Below are 10,915 nucleotides of genomic sequence, written 5' to 3' on the forward strand. Positions count from 1 at the left end.
AAAGGGACCGGTTCTTCGGCTGGGAAGGGACGAGACGGCGAGTGTTTCTCTCTCTCTCTCTCTCTCACCCTTGCTTTCAATCATAGTTCGTGCAGGTATCTCGTGTTCTATTCTTTCACCCTTCGTGATGACATGCATTAAGTGTGTCAGAAATGGCGGCATAGCCTACTCGCTGCCGTTATTTGTTATGCTATGTATGCTCCCTTGAGCAACCTATCTCCCTTTGGCGTCATTAATAAAGCTGTTCCCGTGGTTTTTTTTGGTTCCGCTGCGCCCGTGACGCCACGTGAGGTTCGAAAAGGAGGCTACGAGATAATCATCCCCAGCTTCTGGCCGCGCCCCCCCACATTAATGTGTTCAAGTAAAAGGAGGGAAAAGGGAAGAGGGGTTATGCACGGGGATGGTGAAAGTGTCGTTCCCGAGGCGCCATAGATATAGGGTTTCTGGAATTTGGAGAAAAGAAGGAACTGAAAGGGGAATCATACAAAGGAGAGAGAGAGAAAAAGAAGCAACCAAAGAAAGTTACAATCCCATGTCCATAGTCCCATCCCTTCTGCCTACTTGGCCGTTCCCATTGCGCCATCGCAAAGCGCCGCAAAAAGACCGCCGCCGGTTTGGTTCTTGTGAACCGTTCCCAGACATGAACACGCCATGCTTACACCTTGCCCTGACCCTGCACCGGCGTCGCCGTATCGTACAAGCTGTCGTGGCTGCTCGTCCGGGTGGCGGAGCCAGGCTCGTACTGGGTGACGATCTGTGTGCGGACACCAATGCGGCCATCAGGCAGTGTGAGAGCCTCCTCACTGCTGTTTGACGCGGCTTCTTGTTCGATGCGTGTCTGGATGCCGCCGCTCTTGACGTCGCGGAAGGTTTCCTTGGGGTTGATTTCGTCGCGGTTGAGGCTGCGCAGATTGACCGAGTGTGACTGACTGGCTCCGTGGCTCATCTTCTGAAAGGCACCCTGGGAGAACTTGGAGTTGTGCTTGGCTCCCGACGGGTAGCGCTGCGACTCGTAGTAGCTGCCGAGAAGGCGCGGGGCGTACTTCTTGGCGATGACCTTGAACGAAGGGATTGAAGCGGCAGCGATGCCGACATTGGTCTCAATGACGGACCAATACATGGCGCCTGAGATAGCCCAGGTCTGGTCGGCAGACGTGAGCATCTGCGGAATGTAGGTGATGCGGATGATGGAAGAGATGCAGGCACTAGGAAAGGGTTAGACAGTCTCGACATGATTATTTCAAGTAACTTACAAGAGACCCAAGCTGAGCATGACACCGAGACCGATCTTCTGGTTCTGGGGGATCTGCAGGTGCAGGACCGTCTTTATGGGTAGTGTATATGTCATCACATCCGTAGATATGTTGACGGCGGCATTCGCAAGGTAGAAGGCGTTGATGTCGATGCATTTCTTCTTCGTGACCGCGAGGTCGTAGGCCGCAGAGACTGGCGAACACTGGAAGATGCAGACGATGACGTGAGCGCTGGCCTGAGCAGCAACGATGCAGGTTATGATGATTGCCATTCTCCTGAGCGTGCGGTCTCCGAGGCGCATGTACAAGGCGAGCACCGAGGTCTTGATGAAGCCCAGGCATGCGTTGTAGAAGATGGAAGAAAGCCACACGATCTAGCCCGACATCAGCGATGGCCCAAAAAATAATGCTGGGAAAAGTACCTGAGAGTAGGTAATCATGTTCTGGATACCGCGAGGCTCGACATCCACATAATGGCTTCCCAGCCCGTGCTGGACAGAGAGGATGGTGACTACGACGAACGCCCAAGCCAGCAGCTATAGCAGAAGGTTAGAAGGCTTCTCTGAACTCGGTGCAAAAGTACTCACAGCTCCAATCGATATCAAAATGTCATCGTATCCCACTCTCTGGACAATGTAGATACGTGCCCAGAGACGCAGGGACATGATTATGAAAGTGATGACGGCGAAGACCACCGAGATGGTGACGACCATCGGCCCTTGGGATTCAACCATGGTGAAGAATGGAGCAACCCAACGAAGGGCTCAGGCAGGCTGGATGGGGGGGTGGCGGATATAGCCCGGGTTAGAGCCAGATAGAAAGCTTCCAGAGGATAGGACCGGGTCTGGCGGCGGGGTCAAAGGGCGGGAGGGACAGTGCCAGGGCTTTTTATGAATGAGTCGCGGGACGTTGTCGAAGGAGAAGCCAGGGTCTTTCCACCATGCCAGTACAGTACAGTTAGCCGCGTTGCGGCAATAGAGAGGACTAAAGAAGAAGTACGAGTGTGAAGTGAAGGTAGTCGGGCGCATAAACGGCGAAGGCATGCTCCACAGCAGGCAGAGGATCTTCACGTTCCTGGGAGGAAACCCGATACACTGGATCGGAACGGTCATGTCACAGCCCATCACATGAACCCTCGTCGGCTTTGGCGTAGCATTGTATGCCCGCCGGGGCGATATAAGCCAGGATTGTGCATGTAGGCAAGGACATACCCTGGGCAGTCAGTGCACAAGTGGGTGATTGTGCTGGAGACCGGACCCACGGCAGGGAGGCAGTCCAGGTAGGCCTGGCAAATGCGAGTCCGAGGCCATGGCTGGCAGCTGCAGCAGGAGATCTGGTGCTGGGCACGATGCATGAGCCAAAAGTCCTCATTCGGCGCTGGCTGCAGGTACGGAACGTCTCGCTGAGACGTTATTCATCAGTGCGGGCGGTGTTCGCAATGCAAGCAAGGATGCGGCGGGGCACTGAAGTTGGCGACCACAGGCGAGATGAAAAAAAGAAAAGGGACACGAAGCATTGGCCAATGGGGAGGCGAAGGAGGAGCAGAGAGGGTCGACGAGGCCGGTTCCGCAGTTCCGCGCTGCGAGTTCAGGACAAGCCTGTAGCCGACGCTGCCACAGGCCAAGAGCGGACGCTCCACCAGGCGTTTCACGCCCGCAGTGGCCGGCTCGACGAGGCGGCGACATTGGCAGGTACTTGGCCCAACGACGGCGGCACCGTCGGCCGTTGCCAAGCTTCTCATGGCGAAGGGTCCGGCCGGATGACGAACGCGCACGGGCGGCGGTGTTTCTTTTTCTCCTGGCAATCGCGGGCGGGCAGCTCAGCCGGGCGCCAACGGCAGACCAACGGCAGACCAACGGCAGACCAGCGGCAGACGAAGCGCAGCGCGACGGGCGGGACGTCCTCCGGTTCGACGGCTGGCCAGCGATCAGTCACTTGGAGGGGCCCGGATCAGTGGAGGCGTCATTACCGAACGTGGGGTACGCACGCTCAGTGCCGTGTCCTGGACTCCTGGTGTTGCACAATCGGCGAGGCACGACGATCGGCCGGCCTGCAGTGCGCGAATTCTCCGGCGTCATAATCTCGGCGAGGCAGAGGACGATCTGCTTTCTGATCTGGCCAGACGAGGCGTGAGGAAGAGGTGGCGCAGATCGCGGCCGCAAGAAGACGTTGCGTGCCTGCCTTGGCGCCGATCGCCGCTGCCACCAGAGCCACCCAAGCGCCGTGGCGTCCTGGACCCTCGTGCCCTCGCGCCCTCGCCATCACCACACGAGCCCTAATCAACACTTCCACGACCATCATTGCCTCCACCGCCCTGCCCGGCCTGGCGCCCTGCAAACCCGTCACTGCACACTGCGCACTGCACGCTGCACGCTGCACGCTGCACGCTGCACATCGCCGTGCTGGAGAGTCAGGCACTCGCAGGCACTCGCAGGCACTCGCACGCTGCTGCATTTCCCATCTCGCTTGCATACGCAAACCACTCCTCGTGCGAGCCGCCGTACGCGTTTCCTTCAGATCGTTGCCGCCGACGCCTCACTTTCGACGCCAGCGCGTGCTGCCGGCCTCTCCATGCCCAGCTTCCCCCCCACTCGATTGACACTGTCGAAGATAGGTACCTGCTCATGGGCGAGACCTCCGCCAATGCTTCCTGCCGGAGACGCTCCGTCGGCGTCTCTAGCAATGCCTGTGCTTTGGGTTTCCCGTCTCAGCACACCTCTGAATACGCGTTCTATTAGCGTGCATGCTGTCACATTATCCTGCTGTTCACCTACGTAGTGCAGCTAGGTCCGTTACTTTTCTGCCATGTCACTTCCGGCTCTCTCAATTCCACTCAAACATCCTATGCCACTTTGTGATCAATGATGCTGACACCCGCCATCTCTTTCTTGGGCTCTACTATACTACTTACCATTTACCCCTGTCTCTCTGTGCCCATTTCCCTACACTGCTGTCAAGCTAGCTCCTTTACTGCGACATCCCTTTCCACAGTCACTCAATTGGCAATATTTCATACCTCAAAGACTGACTGCCTTTTTCTCGTTCTGCCTGAAGTCAATATCCTCTAAAATACAGCCGCTGCTGTGGGTTCTCTGCACTCTAAATGAGACTTGTTCAAATCTAGCCAGGTCCCAGGCTGGACGTGTTGCGGCTATTGACAATCTCGCGGGACTCGCTGATACGTGACCCCCAATGTGCCATGAACGGACGGTTGCTCAGGTCGACGCTCGACAGTTGAAGCCATACAGTAGTTGAAATCAAGTGAAGTCAGCTGAATGCCCGTGAGTCAGATCTGTTTTCTGCGGAAAAGTCACTGCGCTCTTTCATTAGCATACCAACTTCATTTGCTACACTTCATCTCAACTCTGCCTCTCGTCGATATGTACATACAACGTGCCAGGTAAGCATGCACATCAGCGCCGCAGTGCCGGATCGGTCAGGGATGCGTGAAACAAAACATGAAAAAAAAACAAGAATCACATCATGCCGCTCACCGCCAATCGTTTGCTCTTAATCACTTCCAGACGTGCGATCGTTACCGTCCACAGCACTTTCGTCAGAGGGGTCAGTCAGATCCGTTTCAGTTGTACATCCATTAAGATTTTCGAGGTAAGCCGCCAGCTACCCGGCTCTTGGGTTGATAGCTACCCCCTGAGGTAGAGCTGTTCCCGCGGATCAACGCAGCGACTCCCTTACAACAACCCCGCCATATCGCCTGCGTTATCCACCAGGTACTGTGAATACCGGTCGACACGGCCTACTTCTACACTTACAAAGCTTGCGCCGAATCACTGACGATCGCGGATCACTGCTGAGGCTCGGGGTAAATGATCAATTACAGCCTGAAGGCCTCCACGTAAGCCATGGAATGCAGCAACACTACATTTTGCATGGCCCAAATACCAATAAGATTTCCTTGCGCGAAAAAATCCAGCTCATCCCGAGGCTCATCATTCGGATTCTTGCTACTCCAAAGAGCTGGCTTCGTGCAATGTTTCACCAAGTGAGAGTTAATGCTACCGTCGAGGGTCCAATCGCCGCCACCATGTGAGACGCCGTGCTTTCTTTTTTTTTTATTCTCTTCCCTCCTCCCACCACGGAAAGCAAAATGTATGCATACTCTGAACGCCGTTGACAACGAAAAAAGTTTCCATGGTATACAGCTCGATGAAAACCCATCCACCATCTCCCCTCACCCACCTCCCTCCCCATCAGGAGAACCCATGACCATCATTTGAGTACCCGCTTAGATCCTCACCTCGGCTTCCTATACCTCCCCTGTCTCATCTGCTCATGCAAGCTTTCCTTCTGGCTAGGCAGCGGCTCTCTCCTCCTCCCATTGCTGTCCCTATCACCGCCGGGCATGCCCTGCGGGGGCTGCCCGCCCTGCTGCATCGGCGGCGGCGGAAAGCCCGCGAAGCCAGGCGGGAACGGCGGCGGCGGGAAGCCGGGAAACCCGGGAGGAGGCGGCGGCGGGAACGCGCCGGCCTGGCCGCCGTTCGGAGGCGGGACGGGAGGCAGCGGGATCTGCCCGGTGCGGATCATCTCCGCGAGCTTGGTCGGGTCCATGCCGGGAGGCAAGGCCGGGATGCCGCCCGGCCCGGGGAAGGGCGGAGCGCCCGATCCCGGCGGAGGGGGCGGAGGTATGGTGATGGGCACCACCGGTCCGTTTGTGGCGGGCCCGCCGAGGCCGGGGAGCTGGGCGCCGCCGATGCTCGAGCCGTCGGCGAAGCCCAGGCCGGGGAGGCCGGGCAGCGTGGGCTGCTTTGCGGGCATCTTCTGGTCCACGAGGCCTTCGGCTTCGTCCTCGGCCTCCTGTTCTTCCTCCTCTTGCTGCCTTCTCCGAGCATCGCGGCGGTCGTAAATGCCTTGTGCCTCAGCGGCGGCCTGACCAATGTGGTACCGGTCATTGAATGGAACAGTCTCTCCAGGACGCGCTCGCGTCCAGAAGCGAGTGATTCGATCGTTGGAGCCAGAAGCGAGAATGTGTCCAAGGGGATGCCAGTCCAGGGTCCAGATGGCGAAGTCATGGGCTTGCGGTACCCGGTGGGCGGGGTAGATAGTCTGTGCAGGTGCGTTTGAGGGGTCTGGACTGTCATACGGAGACATTGTCGCCTCGATCCCCGGAGGGGCATTCTGCTCGTCGAGAAGGTAATGGAAAAGGCTTCCGTCAACTCCTCCTGTTGAAAGGAGGTTGCGGTGGATTGGATGCCATGCCAAGGTGGTGATGTCTTTCTCGTGACCACGCAGGAGGAGGACATCACGCATCATACGCAGATCGAATATCCTTGCAGTGTGGTCTCTCGCACATGTAGCAAGGAGTTGGCCTTGTGTACGCTCAAAGGAAGTCTTGGAGATGGTGTTCTTATGGCCGTGAAGGGTGGTCAGGCAACGGCCTGTCCGCGGATCCCACAGCTTGATCTGGTGGTCCTTGGAGCCCGAGACCAGCAAGCCTTTAGTCGGGTGCCAATCGACCGTCTTGGCTTCCCAGCCGTGGCCGGTCAGGGTGGATTCTTCAATTCCACCGGCAAAGTCGAAGATTTTCAAAGTCGCATCGTCGGAAGCAGTCACGAATTTTGAATCGGTAGGGGCAAAAGCCAGATCACGGATGGGCTCGTTGTGGGCCTGGAGGGCCTTGACGTTGTTGAAGTTGGTTTGCCAGTATTTCACCACGCCGTCCTGGTCGGCCGACACCAGCCAGTCATCGCTATGCGAGTATTGCGCAGCGCGGATGGCGGAATCGTGGGCCTGCATGATGGTCTCGAAATTGAAGCCCATGCCATTCCATAACGTAAACTCTCCACTCGTCGAGCCTGTGAGCAGACGCCTGCCCTCCGGAGTCCATCGCACAACGTTGATGGGGTGTTTGACCTTGTTCAATGACGCATGCAGGTGTTTTGCGGGAATCGTCTCGGCGGCGGAGCCCAGGCGGGCGAGCGGCGGGATCATCTGGAGCTCGTCAGCTTTGCACAGGCAGGCGTCCTCGGGCACATACGTCGACCATGTAGCTGATGCTGGGCCGCTCGGCCTCGACAGGCGGGAGCCCCTTGTAGCGCGGACGACGCACGCGGGCCCATTGGACCATTGTCGAGCCATAGTCGGTGGCAGCGCCTGATAGAGGTCAGTGGCGGCGCAGCTGGACTGGAGGAAGGGAAGACGGACGGCGAGCTCTGGTGCGCGGAATGCCATCGTGGCCACCGGTCTGGTAGTGGAACTCGCGATCCATGGCGGGGGCAGCTCAGCGGAGGTCGGACTGTCACCGGGCGCGGGGGGGCTGAGGATGCGCGAGCGTGGGGCGCGGCATGGAGTCGGCAGAGGGTGGTCGCGGTCGCGGTCGTGGAGCTCGACGCGCGTGGGTGACGGCACAATGGCGGGCTCTTGGAGCGCCGAGCTGCGCCACCGGGCGCAGCCACAGCGCCAGCCACAGCGGGCAGGCGGCGAGGGACGGGCGGATCCTGGATCCTGGACGCTTGACAAGCTGCAGCACGCCAAAAAAGCTCAACAAGCTCTCCGCATGGCCGCTGATTGGGGCCCGCCGCTGGAATGCTGCTCGCGATAGCTGTCTGGCCGCCGTCTCTGCCTCCTCGACCTCCGTGACTCCGACGACCAATGCGCCGCGCTGGCCTTCTTCGCTGTCCCTGAGCCCTCACCCCACCCCGCCCGCCCGTCTCCACGCCGTCCCCGACCACAGCCTGTCCCAATGGCTTCCAGCGTTGAGACCGCTGTGTCGACGAGCACCGACATACCCATCACCCGCCCGGACAAGCAGTACACTGCCGCCACGCCCCAGCCCGATCCCATCCAGACCCTCCAGACCCCTGGCTCCAATGGCGCCGCAAAGGGCTCCAGCGCCGGCTCTGGCGCCAAGTCAGTCGGGAAATACAGACACGTCGTTGCCGTCCACCACCAGGCCCGCCCGTCGTGCCTCAGCCAGGATGCGGAGCAGCCGCCGAGTTTCGTGGGCTTCAGGAACCTCATGATCCTAGTGCTGAGTATGCCATCTCCCCAGGAGCTTCAGGAGGCCGTGGCTAATCACTCGCCTCCAAAGTCGTCTCCAACCTGCGCCTGATGATCGAGAACTTTCGGAAGGTACTTGGCGTCGCGCCACCCCAGCAAAACCTCGCTGATCATTGGGGAACAGTATGGAGTCCTGATCTGCATTCGTTGCCACGATTATCGCCGCCAGGACGTCGTCTACGGCTCCATCCTCTACTTCCTTGTCCCGTGCCATCTCTTCGTCGCATACGTCATCGAGCTCGCTGCCGCGCAACAAGCCAAGGGTGCCATCGCACGGATCAAGAAGGCTGAATCGCCGAAAGACGTGCAGGCGCGACGCGACGAGTTCCGCAGCACGTGGGGTCTTATTGCCTTTGCTCATGGCGTCAATGCCACGCTGAATCTCCTGGTTGCGTCGACAGTCGTCTACTACTGGATCCATCATCCTGGCATCGGTACGCTCTGTGAGCTGCACGCCATCATTGTCTGGCTGAAAACATGCTCCTATGCCTTTACCAACCGTGATCTCCGGCATGCTCTGCTTGACGACTTTGGCACCGCTCCTCTTCCCGACATCTACAAGGAGTGCCCGTATCCGAAGAACATCTCAATCAAAAACTTGACGTATTTCTGGTGGGCCCCCACCCTGGTCTATCAGCCCATCTACCCTCGCACCGACAAGATCAGGTGGTCCTTTGTCTTCAAGCGCTGCGGTGAAATGCTCGGGCTCGGCATTGTCATCTGGATTGCGTCCGCCCAGTATGCCTCGCCACTGCTCAAGAACTCGTTGGATAAGATTGCGACGCTTGATCTCGTGTCGATTTTGGAGCGCATGTTGAAGCTCTCTACCATTTCCCTGTTTTGCTGGCTGGCCGGCTTCATGGCTTTCTTCCACTCCTTTCTGAACGCCCTCGCCGAGGTTATGCGTTTCGGAGACCGCGAATTCTACACGGAATGGTGGAACGCCCCAAGTATCCGTATCTACTGGGTCACATGGAACAAGCCTGTTGCCAGCTTCATGCGCAGGCACATTTACAGTCCATTGTGCGGGCGTGGTGTTCCGCCTGTCCTTGCTCAGATCATGGTTTTCCTGTTCTCGGGTGCTTTGCACGAGCTTGCCGTTGGTGTTCCAACCCATAACATCATTGGTATGTCGTTTCGCCCCATCCTCTACTACATATCCGATCACTGACTCAGTAGCAGGTGTTGCATTTGCTGGAATGATTTTCCAAATCCCGCTCATCATGATCACGGATCCCATCCACCGCATGAAAGGTCTGCAGAGCAAAGTGATTGGCAACATGATCTTCTGGGTCAGCTTCTGCCTTGTCGGCCAGCCTCTGGCGGCTCTACTCTACTTCTTCGCTTGGCAAGCTAAATATGGCACTGTGAGCAAACCACAGGTGTGGAGCTAATTGGATCCACAAATCCCCCTGTTCTTTCCTTCACTTCGTCTCTTTTCATAGACTTACTTATTGAGGAGTTCACGGGTGGTCCGAGGTTTTATTGGTCTCCAAAAAGTTTCGTCGTATGGCTTTCACCGGCGCGAAAATGTATCACGACCCACAACCTCTTGGTCCTGTGACATATCAATTGCTCGTAATCGACTTCCCCGCATTCGATCTACATGTCAGCGATGCCCTGCTTGATGGTGCCAGCACAGCCTGATATAGTATTACAAATGATGGATCACTATGGCTTGTATAGACGCCTCCGCCAACTTCGCCAACGATGTTATTCACCAGCCACAGGGCCCGACGTGACCACGTGTACTCGTGGCTGCGAAAGATACTCGTATTCGCTGAAGCTGTCGAACACACTCTCTTCCAAGTTTCATCACCTGCCCAATAGCCCGATCCTCTCCATTTCTTGCGCTTTCCAATAGTAGTTACTCGGTTTTCCAAGCCTAGACGGGACCATGCGCAGGGAGTCTCACATACAGCCTGATATCTCCTTTCAATAAAGCGTCGTCAGCTTCCCGTAGGTTCCGGCGTCGACTACTTCTTCAAGCCAGAGCTTGCGCCGCCTTCCATTTGGAATCTCCTGTCCGAAATCTAGCCTCTTCATCTAACCCGCGGGAACGCAACGCATGAACGCATCAACCCTTCCAGGTGGTGGTCCCTCCCGAGAATTACGCGTAGCTGTAAAGTACGCTGGGTGTTTTTTTTGCGAAGCACACTGTACAGGCGCAACCGAGGCGCGCGGCGTCGTCGGCACGCGGGGCCGGCGGCCTGCCAGGATTTGTGGGCAGAGCGGAAGCGATGCGGGTCGAAGTGGTTGGTGGTGGCGAAAACAATCAAATCAAGAACGAACAATAATATGGGCGGCCCGCGCAGACACTCCTTCTTTCTCGGGACACGTAGCCCTTGCAGTCGGTCAGGAGGCCTTCGTGGGCGTCATGAAGGCAAGGAATGGGGAATGACGTAATTACATCGTGTGGATTTTGCACTCCCTTCTTTTTTTCCTCTTCTCTCTTGAAAGTATGAGGCTCGAGATGAGTTTTGTTCAGGTTCTTACGCGCCAACAACAAGTCCTTCGGATACAAAGCCCCAGACTTCACAATAAGCGAGAAACTTGAGAACAGTCAAGATATTAGACCTTTTTTTTTCATCTCTTTCTTTTACTGTTTTATCTATATCCTTTTTGGTTGTAATCGATCTTTGGGG

At 57.1% G+C, this 10,915-nt stretch overlaps 3 protein-coding genes across 3 annotated transcripts; 1 reads left to right on the forward strand and 2 right to left on the reverse strand.

Annotated features, from left to right (window-relative positions):
* Positions 1-655: 655 nt before the first annotated feature.
* BKCO1_20000153 (uncharacterized protein) lies at positions 656-1,987 on the reverse strand (the record flags this gene model as incomplete). The annotated part of the gene is made up of 4 exons (XM_020272190.1): positions 656-1,205; positions 1,254-1,627; positions 1,676-1,789; positions 1,841-1,987. The coding sequence occupies 4 exons, from the start codon at positions 1,985-1,987 to the stop codon at positions 656-658; spliced, it is 1,185 nt and encodes a 394-aa protein (XP_020131175.1).
* A 3,520-nt stretch (positions 1,988-5,507) lies between these two features.
* On the reverse strand, positions 5,508-7,479 carry BKCO1_20000154 (polyadenylation factor subunit 2; the record flags this gene model as incomplete). Its single annotated transcript, XM_020272191.1, has 3 exons — positions 5,508-7,202; positions 7,249-7,364; positions 7,416-7,479. 3 exons carry the CDS (start codon positions 7,477-7,479, stop codon positions 5,508-5,510), a joined length of 1,875 nt encoding a protein of 624 aa, XP_020131176.1.
* Positions 7,480-7,953: 474 nt separating this feature from the next.
* On the forward strand, positions 7,954-9,664 carry BKCO1_20000155 (diacylglycerol o-acyltransferase; the record flags this gene model as incomplete). The annotated part of the gene is made up of 4 exons (XM_020272192.1): positions 7,954-8,245; positions 8,302-8,342; positions 8,395-9,397; positions 9,453-9,664. The coding sequence occupies 4 exons, from the start codon at positions 7,954-7,956 to the stop codon at positions 9,662-9,664; spliced, it is 1,548 nt and encodes a 515-aa protein (XP_020131188.1).
* Positions 9,665-10,915: the final 1,251 nt, after the last annotated feature.

This window comes from Diplodia corticola (assembly GCF_001883845.1).
Source record: "Diplodia corticola strain CBS 112549 chromosome Unknown scaffold20, whole genome shotgun sequence".
NCBI classification, from domain to species: Eukaryota; Fungi; Ascomycota; class Dothideomycetes; order Botryosphaeriales; family Botryosphaeriaceae; genus Diplodia; species Diplodia corticola.